Source organism: Syngnathoides biaculeatus, chromosome 10 (assembly GCF_019802595.1).
Source record: "Syngnathoides biaculeatus isolate LvHL_M chromosome 10, ASM1980259v1, whole genome shotgun sequence".
In the NCBI taxonomy this organism is placed as follows: Eukaryota; Metazoa; Chordata; class Actinopteri; order Syngnathiformes; family Syngnathidae; genus Syngnathoides; species Syngnathoides biaculeatus.
The window spans coordinates 23908072-23925946 of record NC_084649.1 but is presented as its reverse complement, the minus strand read 5'-3'; the positions used below and the strand labels follow the sequence as shown (position 1 = coordinate 23925946).

The window sequence follows — 17875 nt, the reverse complement described above, 5'->3', positions numbered from 1 at the left end:
TGTGTTTCCCCAGTGAATACCGCATTTTATTTAATTTATTCCATTTCCTCGCTTCTGAAGATTTATCACAGGCGGATTAAGCATCCATTAGCTAGTTGTTTTGTGTTTACAATGGAACAACTTTTCGTCGTTTCTTCCATAACTCAAAGGAATTTAATTTACTGAGATGTCTGCTTGCAGATGCTTACAAAGTTTTTTTTTGTCAAAAAGAAGGTCTTAATACTCATTAAAAAAAAAAAAACAAGAGGCTCAATCCTTATATGCACATTTCAAATCTCTTTAAAATGCCACAAACAAGAAACAAGGTTACTTTGTTTACTTTAGAGAAGTTTTTAAACAGTGACAATTTTACAGTTTATATGCATCCATCCATTTTATGAGCCCCATATCCTCACAAGGGTTGCAGGAGTTTATCACTCTAAAATTATGCATAATTTTTCATTAGCGCGATGCCACGATTTGAGAAACCTCTATTTAATTAGCCCTGCGACTTTCCTGGGTATCTTGGCTTCCTCCAATATGCATGGCGAGGTCATGGAAAGCTCTAAATTTCTCGTAGGTGTGAAGGAGCTGTTTTTTTTTTTTTTTTTCATGTGCCATGCGAATGGCTGGCAAACAGTTCAGGGCGCAATCCGAGTGAGGATAAGCGGTCTGGAAAATGAATGGATGGGCATTCCCTCGCCACAAAGATAAAAAGTGTTGGCTATTCTTTAGCATTTATACAAAAACATGTTTTTTTTTTTTTCATATTTTTCATGATGTGTCCAGGCAACAGCCGTGTAGGAATTCAGTCAAAACTTTGGGAAGCTATTTCTGCTAGCTAAGTAGAAATGCTGCACTCTTTATTAGAACCGAGATTACCGTAATTCCCGCTCTACAGAGCCCACCTGGTTATAAGGCTCACCCAGTACATTTGTAAAGGAAATACTATTTGGTACATACGTACGCCGCAGCTGTGTGAAAGCCGCGAGTGCCCACATTGAAACCCAAGATATTTACAAAGAAAGATGGTACACAGAGGGTTTAACACTGGCGCCACCATGCTAATGCTAACGCTAGCACCGCCGCGCTAACAGGGCCGTTTAAAAAAAAAAACATATTGGTAAAAATCACTGAGACACGGGAGTAACACGCTAGCGAGGCGCTAACAGGGCCGGACCAGTAAAAGTCACATATATTAATGCACGAATTAGCTGAATCAAGTTGAAAGCGTGTGAAAAAAGTTACGACGTGTGTGTTTAATGTGGCTGTCGTTAAGTTAACTGACAAATAACAAAAAGGTGTGTCAGCAATACAATTTGTGGTGTTTGTGGTCATATTTAGTGAATTAGATTTCTTAACTGTGGGCCAGCAGATGCCCAAATATATTTAAAAAAATGTGTGATTCTCCATTTCTTATAGGACCCGCTTCCTCTTGCTCATAACGTCATTAGTTGCTCATTAGCATGCACAACGACTTGACTGGAAGGTAGTCCCACTTTTATCACTTAAAAAAAAAAAGCCGTCTACCATGGCCCCAAGATATGCATAAGCAGGGGAAAAAAATGAAACTTTATCTTAAAATGTCCTTTTTTTTTTTTTCCTTTGAAGGGACTCGACTTGATCACAGTAGGTAACCAAAATGGTTGAGTCACAGGGGGGGAAAAAAGAACCCAGAGGCTTGCTGTTGAATGTACCCTTAAGAGATCCTGGGGACATTTAGGGCGAGTCATTTTCAAGCAATTTGTCAGTGATGAAAGAATAATAATGCGCCATTATAGTGCCTTAAATTAGCCCGAATGTCTACACAAAAATCCGACACATTTGGTTCAGTGTTCCACTGAAAAGCCTTTGTAGCCCCATATTTTCCTCATCATATAGTAAATGAATGTCATCCTGTTAAAATTTGGCTTTCCGTTTTTTTTTTTTGTTTTTTTTTTTCCCACCAGATGGTGCTACTTCTTCCCCTTTAAAGCATGCAGCACAATTTCATTTTCTTCATCCATTTAAAAGATGGATATTGTTACCCCCCCAACCCCCCAAAAACAAGACCCACCGTGGTACTTTTCTATTTCCACAGGTTTTCTCCCATTCAAAGCAAGCAGACCTTCATTTTCTCCCATGTATATTCTACATCAGGGGTCACCAACGCGGGGCCCGCGGGCAAAAGGTAGCCCGCGAGGACCATATAAGGCGCCGGGGGGGTACGTTCTAAAAATACCATAGGCCACAAAATTGTTACTATTATTTGTGCTTTAAATTCTGAATCCGACCTGCTTCCGTGAATTAAGACTTTTAAAATACCTGTAATGTCATTCACTACAATAAATTAAAACAAAAATATTTAATGTACGTGTAATGAACCGAGTCTGAAATTTGCCGCGAACAGGTCACGTAGCCCTTCGTACGATCGGTGCTCAGGAAGTAGCCCTCGGCCTCAAAAAGGTTGCTGAGCCCTGTTCTACACGGAACGTCTCACCCCTGAAACCAGGGATGAAAATGACCAATTTGGAAAAACACTGAAAATGTCTGCCTTCGGGTACAATTTTCTTTTACAAAATACACTGTTAAATGGTGACCTCAGGTTACTTCTAACAGTGTAAATACAGGGAAAACATCATATTCTCAAAACTGCAAGTATGAGTCCAAACAACCAAAATCATTTTGCCAAACTTCAGACATAAAAATGTAGACTGAGTGATATAATTAAATAGGCCACTGCACTTACAAGTCGGAAAAAGTCGGTACTTCGGAAATAAGTACACTAGTTACTTTGTAGAAGAGAGGGAGAGAGAGATCATGAAACATAAAAGTGAGTGATAAAATGTGTGATCTACAGGGCCAGTACGACAAGATTGGCCTAGTCTTATTAAAAGTTGTCAATTATATAATATTTAACAAATTTACGTCCTACTTACCTTTGTGTTTCCTGGTTTGGATATGCTCCTGGATATTTTTTTGCTCCTATCGGAACACAGAGTGCACAGCACTTTGCCGGGAACGTCCAATTTTTGTACGTGTTCGGTTAAACACGTTGATGCAGTTTTCGTTCCTATCTGTACGGTCACACACGGAAACAGTTTTTTTTTATCCCGTGATTTTTAGCAATTTCGCTGGCACGATCTTCGTCTTCGTCTTCGATAAAATATGTGTACGTATGACTATAAGTTATAACTATGCTGTAATAAACAGAATGCTTCTCTATGAAATGTTAACATCAGAGTGAATATACCAACGAAATACTGCCGGAAATCGGAATGTTGTCGTTATTATAAACACCAATTTTAATGCAAACAGATAGCAATGCCGTTTTCCGCCATCACAGCGGCAACTAATTTCACGACGAGCGTTGCCGATAGATGCCGGCGGCCGGTCTTGAACGCGGCCTCGCCCCGCGTCAAGCCGTACCCCCTTTCAACGGATTTACACATCTCACATAAATGACAATTTCAGCTGAAAAAAAACCTCAGAATTCCGCAAACCCGCAGAAAATTCTCATCCCCGTGAAACAACAACTGTCCGCATCTTAATGTCACGTAAGTACAAAGGAAGTGTGTGTGACAGTTTTTGTCGTCAGTGACAAATGAGCGTGGGTATTTAAAGGACGCCTTGAGCGTTTCATTTAGACAGAAACAGCATGGTTCTTTTTTTTTTTTTTTTGGGGGGGGGGGGTTTATCTCGTGTTAAAGCAAAAACGCTGCTCATAACGTCGGCCCACAACATGCAATGTAAAAGCAGCACACACACATTGACACGTCTTACAGACCAATTAAACGCTCCACTTATTTCTGCCACAATTGCATACTTCACTTGAGAGTACGGCCAACCGGACGCCACGGGGAGGCGTTCTCCATCATTCAAATTGGGACGTATGGCCTTGGTCGTAAGTGTTTTTTTTTTTTTTGTTACAGTAGGTTCAACGACGTCTACTTACCTGAAGCGCGACGGCCTAAATCTGTAGTCAGTGGATGAGGAGCCACGGGACAAAAGCTTGGGATAGAAGCGCCGAGCGCAACGGAGTCAAATTCGATCAACAACACACAAAGAAGTCCAACCGTCGTCGTCAGTGGACCGACGCGTCGAGCCGGTGTTGTCCGTTTCTGGGTGACGTTCACTGAAACAAAAATGGGATTCGTGAATCTTTACATGAATTCTACAAAGTGAAAAATGGGTTGACGCAGAATTTCTGGCGCGATGCTATGCTGGGACCGGAAAAACAAAACAAACAAAAAAAAAAAAGAAACGTTCTCCCTCGAACCATGTGTGTTCCGCCGGAACGCATGTTTCACATGGACATTAATTGCAGATCGGCACAGTCTTGGGCCAATGATAAAACTTTGCCAAAAGCAACAGTCGACCATCTAAGTGATTTTTCAGATGATATTGGATGTCCAATGTGCATAAAACATGTATGAGTGTCTTTTTTTCTTGAAATGGTAACTGCTAGCCCTGCTAATGCTAACTGCAATTGCGAAAGATTTAGCATTGAGCATTTTGCTCTCATATTCTCAACACCAAATTCATATTATCTACTCATTTATCTTCTCAGTACCAACATTTATTCATTTCCCGTGCTGCTTATCCTCACAATAGTCACGGAAATGCTGGAGCCTATCCCAGATATCAACGGGCAGGAGGCGGGGTACACCCGGAACTGGTCGTCAGCCAATCGCAAGGTGGATGGAGACAAACAGCTGCACTCACAATCACACCTAGGGGCAATTTAGATTGTCCAAGTAATTTTGCATGTTTTTGGGATGTGGGAAGAAACCGGAGTGCCCACCCGAAGAAAATCCACGCAGGCCACGAGGAGCACATGCAAACTCCACACCGGTCAGGCCGGGATTTGAACCCCAGTCCTCACAACTCTGAGGTGAACGCGCTAACCGGTTGTTCCACCGTGCCACCCCCCCTCAGTACCAACATATGCGGTTTAATTATGGAACTCCATCCCTCATCAAGAAGAATAATGTGTTTGTTTGAAAAAGAAAAAAAAAAAAATCGAAAAAGATTCAATAGCGACAGCCTTAAAGAGAGGTCACGAGGATTACGTCGCTCGTTATTAAATGGCAGCAAGCATAATCAGCAGCATTGAATGGGGATTGTTCAAGAATTGAATAACTAGATTACAAAGACAAAAGTGTATTCTGTAGATCACTGGATTGAATTCTAATGCAGTGCTTTACTGTATTACGACGACGTGGAACGGAATCCTCGCATCTCCAAAACCCAAACATTGCATTTTAAATTTGAGTAAGCCCAACACTTTAAACTGGTCAATCGTTTGAAAAATAACGACGCAGCTGAACATGAATGACAATTATAAAAGGGCGCCAACAGTATTTAGCGGTATGATTGTGTTACTGAATTTGAGTAAATATTGCATACTGTAAGTAGAATACTAGTGAATGGGAAGTGTGTGCGACGTATGTATGAACGTGCTTAAAAAGGTAACAGGAAGAGTTGTACCATTTTATGTCAATTATGGATTAGATAGATAGATAGAGATAGATAGATAGATAGATAGATAGATAGATAGATAGATAGATAGATAGGATAGATAGATAGATAGGATAGATAGATAGATAGATAGATAGATAGATAGATAGATAGATAGATAGATAGATAGATAGATAGAGATAGATAGATAGATAGATAGATAGATAGATAGATAGATAGATAGATAGATAGATAGATAGATAGATAGATAGATAGATAGAAACTATGGACTAAACGATAGAGAGAGACATAAAAATTATCGACTAGATGATAGATAGATAGATAGATAGATAGATAGATAGATAGATAGATAGATAGATAGATAGATATAGATAGATAGATAGATAGATAGAAGATAGATAGATAGATATATAGATAGATAGATAGATAGATATATAGATAGATAGATAGATAGATTTGAAGGGTAACAGCGGGCGACGTAGAGTAAATTGATGCAAATGTGAGTAAAAAGGCAGCAATACATGTAGATTGTTGTTACAGATATAGAGGGAATGAATATGACATACATTATATAGATGTGGATATGAGCAAAAAGCCAGCAAGAATATTCAGCAGAATTGCATGTAAATTTTGTAACTGAATTCATTTGCAAGTGTCATCGCTATGCGGATTTTCATTATGTACTTCTTGGGGGGGGGAAACAAATCAATTATCATATCCACACGTGTATCGCGTGTAGCATCCTACACAAATTCATCGTGTGCCCGTATTGCCACCAGCTCTTCCGGCCTCACTTTGACTATTTCCAGCAATGCCATGCACGGCATTATTCAGCGGAATGTCCCGGCGGCCCAATCATGCGTAATGAAGATTGATGTGGGCAAGCGCAAAAAAGCAGAGCGACATATTCCGTTTTTTTTTTTTGTTTGTTTGTTTGTTTGTTTATTTTTCGAGAGCAGTTGTTGCATTCATTGGTCGCCCCCCCACGGGTGCAAGACAACCCACCTCCTCCATAACCCACATCTGGAGACTTTGGGCCAACAATCCCCGTCGAGTGCTCCAGTCAAGGGTGAACAGGCCGTTAAACACCTCAAGGCTAAAGGGACTGCGATCTTTACAAATGGCTTCTATTTGTTTATTAGCTTAATGAGAGCACCGCTGTGGAGGATGTTCAGTGCCGCAACTCCTCTCTGGCGCCGCAACGTGTTGCGAAACAACGTGGCGGGACAGGTTTGGAAATCATCTGATGGTTTTTTTGAGATACTCTCTCGGGTCCTCGGTGAAAATAGCGTCTGTGTACAATTCTCAAATTAAGCTCAAATTAGCTAGCTGATGTTTGTTTTTTGTTTTTTTTTGTGATGCCACGCTCAGGAGGACGCTAATGAGGGAATTTCACACAAGCAGGGGATTGACCTCCTGTTGTTTACTTTCCCATCTCTTGAGTTGTGTGTTTTGCTTTAGTTTGTTATTATCCGGGGGGGGAAAAAACCGCAATTGTTCTTTCGTGTGCCCTTATCAACGTCGGGAAAAGACGGCTGACGTTTCACAGACTCATACAATATTAAACGAGGATTATGTCGAAATTGCATGTGGATGGCGAGGAGCGGATGCTGAACCGAAAAGAAGTTGAATTAATTGAAATTTTTTAACCGTATAACTATAGCTGCATTTTGCAAAGGCTATCAGCATGCTAACATATGCGAACAAATAGCTCGAAAGAAATGCAAATAGAAAAAGTGCTAAGGTGGATTTGATAAGGTTTTACATCTTTATCGGTATTCTGGTACTATTTCTAATGAGAGGCGCTAAAATGCTCACAAGCAAGCAGTCGGGATGAGAGCATTTAGTCCATGGGTGTCAAACTAAAGCCCCGGGGGCCAAATCTGGCCTGTTGCGTGATTTTATGTGGCCCTCGAAGGAAAATTATGAGAATCAACGTCCATGATTAAAAAAAAAAAAAATCAGTACTAAAGTTTCAAATCGTCAACATTGCGGTATTGCCAGCAATATTCTGTGCCTAAACAACAGTAACAGTTAAAAAAAAAAAAAAAAAACATTACCCTTGATTTGTTATTACAAAACTAGCTCATAAATTCCATTTGTAAATATGATGTGAAAGATTTTCATGGTTTCACATTCATAACGGCCCTCAGAGGGAAACCGTAACTACAATATGGCCCGCGACAAAAATGAGTTCGACACCCCTGATTTAGTCGGATAGCAACCTGAATAGAAAACTTGTTATGGGTTTGGGATTTTTAGGAATCATCTGGGACAATTTCTAATGGGAACGGATGAAATTCAAGTAATTGGTATTCTCACAAATACCGAGATAGCAACAGGAGAACAAAAAAAATGTACGGTGGATTGATGAGGGTTTTACAGTATATATTTCCCTGAATTCAGGAGCTATTTATTATAAGAATCGATCAAATGATAAAATGTTAGTTGATATGCTAACATAACATGACACACAAGTGGAAAAAAATGCTAAAGCAAATTGATAAGGGTTATCCTGTATTCTGATCTTATTTCTCTTGAAAACAGATTAAATGCTAACAGGTGTGCTAACATAGCAAAAGAGCAATGGGAGGACAAAACAGAAAAAGTTTTAAATTACGCCACGTGCTCCAGTTTTGTTTTTAATGAGAAGCTATCAAATGCTAACATTAGGAACGCTATCGTCAACAGAGAACGCTTTTTTGAGTAAATACCATAGAAACATGTCATTCAAATTTTCATCTCTAGAATAATTTTCATGTGACAAGTGGTCCTAACTAATCCAAAGTGGGCAGCAGTTACAGTGAAGAAAATAAGTATTTGAACACAAGCCGCTGTATTGCAAGTTCTCCCACTTAGAAATCATGGAGGGGTCTGAAATTTTCATCGTAGGTGCATGTCCGCTGTGACAGAGATAATCTAAAAAGAAAAATGTGTGATTTTGTTTTAAACAATTTGTGTGATACAGCTGCAAATAAGTATTTGAACACCTGAGAAAACCAATGTTAATATTTGGTACAGTAGCCTTTTGCAATCACAGAGGTCAAACTTTTCTACGCTGAAAATTTCAGACCCCTGCATGATTTATAAGTGGGAGAACTTGCAATATAGCAGGGTGTTCAAATACTTATTTTCTTCAGTGTATTTTAGTATGCAAATCCATGTCCTTCCGTTAACAATTAAGGTAATGCTGTGTACAAGGATGTTTACGGGAAACAATATGGCTTCACCCTGAGAAGCCTATGGGAAGGAAACCTTTACGTACTGCAGTATGTGACCAAAGTACCCCGGTGTTAATAATCAATAGGATTATTGCAACACATACACGCAAAGCAGTCATAATTCCCTACACTTTAACAACCAGTCGAAAATCGAGCAGTTGGCTTGTCAGATATCGTTCAAATCAATATCGCTCAAAATCAATAGCCTCCGCAACACAGTTATGGCCAACAGTAAATTACTTTAGTTTAATAAACTGAGTGGCAGAAGTTATGGATAAATGATATGCTTGAGTTGATGAGTTACAGTTGAAATGTGTTTTGCAAAACTGTTAATTGATGATGTATGCGGATCCAAATTGGGTGGCGGCCGTAGCCGTAAGTCCATTATTAATGCTAATTTCCATGCCAAATGAAAAGGTTCGAGCCGCAATGTTTGGAGCCTCGTACTCCGTTTTTTGTGGTGAATCCTGGAAAGAAACTTTAACACCGTGCTGCACCCACAGAAGTCGGCACAGACAAAAAATGTCACTATTTAGCATCACCCGTCCGTCTAGGGATTGATTCCGAGCCACTGTGCGTTCGTTCAAGTGCCTTGAGACACCTGCCAATGGAAATGATGCAATTTCATGATCTTAAAATGATTGACTGGTGCTCCGCCACACTCTCTTTTTCCTAGTTTACCTGACAAAAAGACGTACACTCATAATAAAAAAAATGTTACAGTACTTACACAGCCCATCAATGTGTTTTATAATGACAGCGTCCACCACCACCGCTGCTTTAGTTAGCAACACAGTCTGGGCAACGCAGAGCAAAGACGAGCTAGACATGCTGCTTATGTTTACTTTCGATATCAATGGAGGAAGTTAAAAAGGAAATGCTGTTGTTTTAAGACGCAATGACTGTCGTAGTATGTGAATAAATCCAAGAAAAAGTGGTTAAACTGGACGAGAGTTTCTCTTTTTCGAGCGGGAAAGGTCTGGGCTGAACCCAAAGTAGAACGAGCAGGATGAAAGCACAGACAATACAGTGCACAAAAAGCTAATTCTGTATTTTAAATATAGGAGGCAACATAACATCAACCTTAAAATGGTTTGGGAGCATCATCGTCATCCCCCCCGCCATCCCCCTTTCCCGTCGTCGTTGGTAGCTCCCGAGAGGCTGGTCGCTTGAAAAGTAGATCTTCGGGTAAAAAAAAAAAAAAAGTCCAGGCACCCTTGTGGTACATCATGAACGAGTGTAGCCACTCTTTGTGAAATCAGCTGGGCTCAAACTGACAATGTGAAGAAATCACGAGCCTAACACCATAATTTCTCGAGCAATTTTTGAACATTTTCAGAAAACGAGAAAAAAAAATGCAACAAATTCCATGGACGAGTCCAGTTGGCCCCGTTAAATTAACAGGACCTTGACAAATATTGTTATCCAAACAAAGTAAAAACAAAAAACAAAAAAAAAAAACAGTATTTTGTTACTGATAATGGAAGAGGCGATTATGCTATTGGGCACGTGAAATATGAATGACGAGGGAAAATATTTGAACTCTAAACATTTGAGAATTGCATTAAAAATGTGAGCTTTTGTATGACTTTTAGATAAAGTTAATAGTTTGAAGATGGAATGTTTTTCATCAGTCAAGAAATGTATTATGGGGAAATTACTTTGCAAAATATATCCATTGATTTGGCAATGTTGTCATGAAAAATGCGGCATAGTTGGTAAAAAAAAATAGAAAGTAGAAAAAGTAGTAGAAAAAAATAGTTCCCAACAAGTCCTGAATGAGATGAACACTTTGAAGCTGAAAGGGGAAAAAAAAGCAAAATGTAAGCATACAAAAGACGCAAGACAAGTAAGCATCTTTCTCTTCTCTTTACTAGCTTTCAAGTTAAAGACTATCTCCGTTTATGGGATGAGCAGCTTGAATTCAACAGTGCGAGTCCCTAAGGCACCAGTAAAGCGGTCCGCGGGCCGTCCCCGACATCTGTCAAGGGAACGCCGCAGCTGCTTTGTCCGCCGCCCATACGGCCCACGCGCCGCTTCAGCACCTTGCCGCCTTTCGACACGTGCCGCGGCGAGGAAGCCCGGCCACTCGGCGAGACCGGCTCGTCAGAAGAAAACATTAAAGCCGAGCGCTCATGTGGGGGTTTAAATGTTGCCGCGGCTTTGATGAAGGGGTACATGGGGAGGGGGGGGGGTACCCAGTGAGGAGGAAGAGCTCCCACTTTAAAGGCAAAACCTGATAAAATATTTACACATCATGGTACAAAGCATATATATATATCTATAATATATATATATACATATATGTGTGCAAGTATGCAATAGTACTAGCATAAGGACAGACATATAACCGTTTGACAAGCACATAACTGTAGTTTGTTTATGCTTTATAAAACACAAACAAAGTCTTCACAGCGTTCATATTTTGTCACGTTAGAGCCTTATTCCAAAATGTGGGAAAAAAAAATTGGGGGGCAGATTTTGCAAGCCTTATTAAAAAAACAAAGATGTCAAAAGGAGCCGCTGCAGGACAAGTGTGGATGTAATTCGTTTGCCCGGACTTGAATCTGATTAAAAATGAGAGATGTAAAAAAAAAAATTGGCTGCCATCTACTTATCCAACCTGGTTGGTCGGTTGCAAAGAAAAAAAAAATTGTTGCGGTAATGTCGCCCAGTGCTGCATCCATAAAGTAATTTTGACATTACGATGTGTGCGATGGGGGGAAAAAAAAAAAAAAAAAAAAAAAAAAAATCACCCATTTTGGAAGAAGGCTTACTTTTTGGATCCTAAAAAAGATAAAGCAGTATGATAATTTGACATCACAATTATCCATCCATCCATTTTCTTTGCTGCTTATCCTTACGAGGGTCGAAGGGAGTACTGGAGCCTACCCCAGCTTTCAAAGGGCCGGAGGCGGGATACACCCTGAACTGGTTGCCAGCCAATCGCAGGGCACATAGAGACAAAGACCCGCACTCACAATCACACCTATGGGCAATTTAGAGTGTCCAATTAATGAATGTTGCATGTTTTTGGAATGTGGGAGGAAACCGGAGTGCTGGGAGGAAACCCACGCAGGCACGGGGAGAACATGCAAAACTCCACACAAGCGAGTCCGGGATTGAACCCGGGACCTCAGAACTGTGAGGCTAACGATTTACCAGCGGAACTACCGTGCCAGACAAAATTTGAGACTCTTGACTCAATCGCAGGGCACATATAGAGAAACAATCATTCACGTTCACACCTACGGACAAATTAGAGTCTTGCATGCACGTTTCTTGAAATGCGGAGGGAGAAACCTCACAACTACGTCGAGAACATCCATTCATTAAAGCGGGAGCCCAGGAATTATCAGCCATATGCGTTGGTTCACCGTGCTGCCCTTGAGCAAACAACTTGTTTTACTGATAATTTTTTTGTGCAAGAGTGTTTTTTTTTTTTTTTTTTTGCTGCCGGAGTCCTAATACAACCGAACGACTAGTGTTAGTTTAGAAAAGTGAAGCAAAGGAGGAAGTCCCGGCTGGTTTGCCTTTGTCAATCCATCGTGGCGGAAACGACTCCAACAACAGCTTGCCTGACTAACGGGTCATTGGACGCACTAATGAGAATCCAACACAGCAGCTGTCGCACGCGCCGCGCAGGCCACTCGGCCTCCGGAAACGTTCCCGATACGCGAGCGAAGTGAGCTAAAGGGGTTAATGCGGGCGTGTGTCTGCTTCTCGCCCCCGCAGATGTACATCCAGACCACCACGCTGACCATCTCGGTGAGCCTGAGCGCCTCCGTGTCCCTGGGCCTGCTCTACATGCCCAAGGTCTACGTGGTTCTCTTCCACCCCGAGCAGAACGTGCCCAAGCGCACGCGCAGCCTCAAGGCCGTGGTCACCGCCGCCACCATGTCCAATAAATTCAACCCCAAGGCCGGACTCAGGCCCAACGGCGAGGCCAAGACGGAGCTGTGCGAAAGCCTGGAAACGCAAAGTAAGCGCTCGGGTGGTTTCTTTCCTCGTTTTTGTCCTTCAGAATGTGAATCAAATTGATGCGTAAATAGGAAGGAAGGAAGTTATTTAATACTTGAGCGACTCCGCTAAACTGCCACCATTGTTAATTTAGTCGTGGTTTTTCAAGACATTGCAAGGACAGATTGCAGTTGTTAACACCGAGCATGTTCGATAGGCCCACTAAACTTCCAACTCACATAATCTTGTTACAGTAAACCGCTCCTATTTGCAGGGGGGATCGAGACCAAGTAAGAAAAAAAAAAAAAACAAGTACTTGACACCCCTGAAATTTCTCAAGATAATAGTTTAAAGTGTAAATATACCACATCACAAGTGTGATCCCCAAAGACGTCATCATTTCAAGCTGATCTTACATCATTACCCGTAAAAATAAATGTCTTAGATATATGGATTTCAATAAAATGCATTGCAAGTACTCATCTACAAGCATATGCACTGAAGAATCTCCTCAACTTCCAAATAACAACCCAGGCTAAACTTATCTTTTCCTCAACATACAAATATCAAGCCTTTTAGTGCATATGTACCACTTAAAAAATATTTTGACGATTACAATAATTTCCCGTGTGGAATTTTTCTCCCAACAAAATCTTTAAAAGTCAATATTGTTTACTATGCATGGGTATAGTAATATTTGGAAAATTCCTCCCCACAATAATGAGGTATAGGAGAAATATCCTTTAGAAAAGATACCAGTTATTTTTGATATCATTTTTACAATTGACACGTGAAAATATCGCGCTGTTACAGAGCAAGAACGGCTGCTAGTAATCTGGCAATGATGACACTTTTTTGGTGGAAAATTTCTTTGCAAAGGGTCCACCATAATAATATATACATTACTAAAGACCAACTCAAACTCATTATTAATAATAATATTGATCCAACTTTATGAGAAAAACAAATTGGGAGGGGATCACCAGTAACATTCGTTGCAAATATATCAATGGATAGAAAGACGTGGGCATGCATTATACATAGGAAGAAGGGTTTTTCTGAATTTTGGTGGCAATTGTAGGGGTGTGCATTATACTTGAGCGTATTATACGCAAGTAATTGCAGTACCACTTTCCTCATAGGCAGAGCTTTGGCTACGTCTTTTGGCATCAAAAAAGGAAGACCACAAAAAGACTAAAGGAAGTTTCAATAGGAAAAAAACGTGAATAAATTAATAACGAAGCATTGAAAAACAAAAATAAACACAAAACAAAGATCTCAAACATCGGTTGTCGTTTTTTTTTTTTTTTTTTTTTTTTAAAGAGACATTTACGCTAATTTAATGGGTAACTGGGCCTACCGTGGCCAACTGATTGCCAGAAGCAATTTATCCCGGTGGGATTGCTGTTGCTGGGGTCTGTGCAGTGCGCAGTTATTTGAATAAGCGCCATTCATCATTGTCATTGCGAGCGCCGATTTCCGACTTGATAGAATTGGAAAATTCTCTGTCGCCGCAGGGTGGCTATTGGCAAAGCGCTGTGAGCGTGTGCAGAGTCTGGATATATCTGCGCCACATCCACCGCTCGGCTAATGCTGTCTGGGGGCACGAGGGGAAATGGCGGTGGTACGGGAATTGTGGGAGTGGGGCGTGGGGGGTCGCCACAATCAACTATCCTGTGTGGGTAAAGCAGGGGAAAAACACCCAAAATTGAACCAAAATTTGACCATTCTCAATCCTTTGCAATCGAAGTCTACATATTGGATGTCTCTAAAGCAGGGCTCAGCAACCTTTTTGAGGCTGTGGGCGACTTCGTGAGCACCGATCGTATGAAAGGCTACGTGACCTGTTTGCGGCAAATTTCAGACTCAGTTCATTCCGCGTACATAAAATATTGTTCTTTTAATTTATTGTAGTAAATGACGTTACAGGTATTTCAAAATTTTAATTCACGTAAGCAAATCAGAATTCAGAATTTAAAGCACAAATAATAGTAACGATTTGTGGCCTATGTTTTTTTTTTTTAGAACATACCTCGCGGGCGCCTTACATGGTCCTCACGGGCTACCATTCGCCCGCGGGCACCCCGTTGGTGACCCCTGCTCTAAAGCATTATCCGATGTGATTATCCTGTGGTTGAAGTGTGCTAAAAATGCTGTTTCCTCCCTGATCTACTCAGAAACAAAGTCAACGTCAATAATGAGAAATATGAAACCTGCTCAATACTCACAATCGAAAATCCTCATTGGTGTGGCTAATACCAAGTTGAGCGGCAACTACTGTATTTTCTTGTGTATAATATGCAGTTACCATATTTTCTCGTGTATAATACGCACTTGAGTATAATAGGTACCACCAAAATTCCCCCTTCCTGGTTGAATTTTTGCATAATATGCACCCTTCCTTGATTTTTAATGACATTTCAACAAAGAAATCTATATTGCACATGAGACTTAATTGCACACCAACAATCAGGCTTGTAGGTGAGCATTTTCTTCCTTCTTCCAATCAAAGTCCGCAATGGTCAGCCTGAATACCTGATCAATGACCCTGTTGTAGGGTGTCTTAAAAGGGATTTATCCCGCCTTATTGAGCTCAGAAAATGCTACGGGGCGGACACATTAAAAAAAAAAATGAACTTGTTCTATATTTTTAATCGTAAATCCGTTTAAGTGTTTGGTCAACACCAAGTTTGGCTGAGCTGAAGACTTAATTGTGACACAAAAGTCAAATATTTAAGCAACGCAAATCCCAATATTGAAGCAGAATTTGTAATAAAAGTCAGCAATGATCAAATGTTTGTGGAAGACTATCCTGTGCAATTATCCTGTGCTGTGAGCTGTCCTACAAGTAATTCAATCTATTACGATCTACTAAGAAATCATAAAATTGCAACTGGTTCTTGAGTGTTGGTATAATTTGTCTCGTAATTCGTTTAGCACAGTAAACAGTACAGTAGGGAGAAGATTTTGCAACCCTGATGTCGTTCCAAGATAGGCTAACACCCAAGCGTTGTGTTCTTCTTCTACAATTTCCATTTTTACTCTACGGCATGTGAGGTCTTTCACATTAATAAAAAAAAAAAAAAAAACAAACATCCATTAAGATACTAACATTTATATTTGGTAGATTTGAGTAGAACCTTACTGTATGTTGTTCTATTGACTGGCCCTAAAAAAACAAACAAAAAAAACATCCCCTTTCCTTGTCCTTTTTTTAGGTTTCTCCACAAAGCAAACGTACATCAGCTACAGCAACCACGCTATCTAACCGACGCCTGCAAGCCAAGCTCAAGTCTCCATCTTTCAAATTCAGGATTTCCACCTGATCGGTTTGTCAGGAGTGTCATTTTCACACGGATGGAAATCATGGGAGCGTGTTTCTTCCGAACACAGCAGTGACTGCAGGAAAGCACTTGTGTGTGTGTGGTGGGGGTGAGGTATCATCATGTCTTGTTAAAAAAAAATAAAATAAAATAAAATAAAATACTGCATGAAAGTTACCTGGAAACTGAAAAACGGACGTTATTTTTCTTTGATTCATCCGCGTAGTGACTGGGTGACGGTGAACTCGGATGCCGAAAAATGTGCTCAAATGTGCTGTCGTCGGAATTTTCAAAATGGGGCAATCAACGGCAAAAAAAATCGCGGGTGGGTGGTGGTGGTGGTGGGGGGGGGGGATTCCTGCTGCTTTTATTCCGGTCTGAGTCATCCATGCACCAAATCTGCATTAAAAGACCCCCCCCCCCACTTGTTAATTTGCTGAGCTCTTTTGGACCGAGTGTGTCGTGCATGATAGTTTTGACATCATGTGTTGTATTGTTGCTGTATATTCGGAATGCGTTTTATCTAGTTTGGGGGGGTACATTCAAAATGGTCTCGTGAGTGACTGTTTGTGTACGTATCAAGCAGCTACCCCCCCCCCCCCCCACACACACACACCCTTCCGAGAGTTCCCGACTCCCACCTTGCCCTCATTGTGTGTGCTTTATTCGACCGGAAAAACCTTTACAGAAGGGGTCGAGCCTACCCAACAGCCCCCAACCCGGCCACCATCACTGCCGACAGCCATTTCCCCGAGGAGGGTAAAAAAAAATAATAATAATAATAATAATAATTCTTCACTGTACAGATCCATTAAGAGGGGGAATTAAGATGAAGCATGCCCTTGAGTGCAGCCCCTCCATACGCCCCTGAAGGTGATCTCCATATATCCCTAATGGGGACCCATACTTACAAAAATTCATTCCGAAAGGCTCGATGCCCTCCATGGGCGCTCCGGTGATAAAGTGGGGAAGGCAAGGATGTTGCGGGTTTATAAATATATATATCAGAGAGAAAATGATTTATCTATCAAGTAACAGATGAATAGAGAGGTATAAAAGCCGTCAGGTGTCTTGGGGGTGGGGGGCATCACGTGTGTGTGGTGGAGTTGGGGGAGGGGGTCGTCGTTTATGTGTCGCTTTTTACGTCCCGCTCGCCCCGCGGCGTTTGTTTCGGCGGACTCGACTCAATGTGATTCAATAGATTGGTGACGTCTGCTTTCTGTCTTCACAACATATAAAAGAAGAAAAAAAAATGTACAAAAAAAACAGTGCCTGGCTTATCTGATTATGTATTTGTAAAAAAAAAAAAAAATCATATTAATAATACTAAAGTGTGTGAAGCATGTTTATTTTTTTTATACCAAATTTTATTTCTATTAAAATGTTTTGAAACTCACAGCCGCTGCCTTTTTATTTATTTATGGTCATATTTGATCAGCTGAAAATGAACACGAGCCGTTTCGTGTGCAGTCACTCCTCGGGATAATTAATTGCCTCAAAAGTTAAACTAAAACTTGGCAGTTTAACCAAAGTTATTTGTAAAAAGATTCCTCAAAAGTAACAAAAAAAACTTTGGCTTCAAGGCATTGCGACTAAAACAGGAAAACACATCTGAAAAGCCCCGAAAAATTGTCGACTTAAAAAAAAAATACATGCGTGTTTTTCCGTGAAGCTTTTCTCCTGCAATCGCTTTAAAATGAGAACAACTTGGAAGGCAACTTTGGCACATGCGCTTAATTTGTTTGCGTTTTGAGCTCCTCGCGTCATCGTGACCCGTCGCCACAACCGCCGTGATAATGGCGCATAAAGGCCAGCGCGGCGCTGGAGGGAAACGACCGCAAACGAATGCCTGGCCCGCACTTAAATGTGAGACGAGTCGTCAGGGTTGCCCGGCGCCACGCCTCCTTCAACCTGACAACCAAGTTTGCTTCA

General features: G+C 40.9%; 1 protein-coding gene across 1 annotated transcript in view; it reads left to right on the top strand.

The window, feature by feature from the left end:
- Window positions 1-16247, top strand: part of LOC133507082 (metabotropic glutamate receptor 4-like) — a 149158-nt gene extending 132911 nt beyond the window's left edge. Inside the window, exons 10-11 of the mRNA XM_061831697.1 lie at window positions 12396-12642; window positions 15839-16247. Coding sequence (XP_061687681.1) covers window positions 12396-12642; window positions 15839-15888 — 297 coding nt within the window. The 3' untranslated portion in view covers window positions 15889-16247. The remainder of the gene's footprint in view (window positions 1-12395; window positions 12643-15838) is intronic.
- The last annotated feature ends 1628 nt before the right edge of the window (window positions 16248-17875 follow it).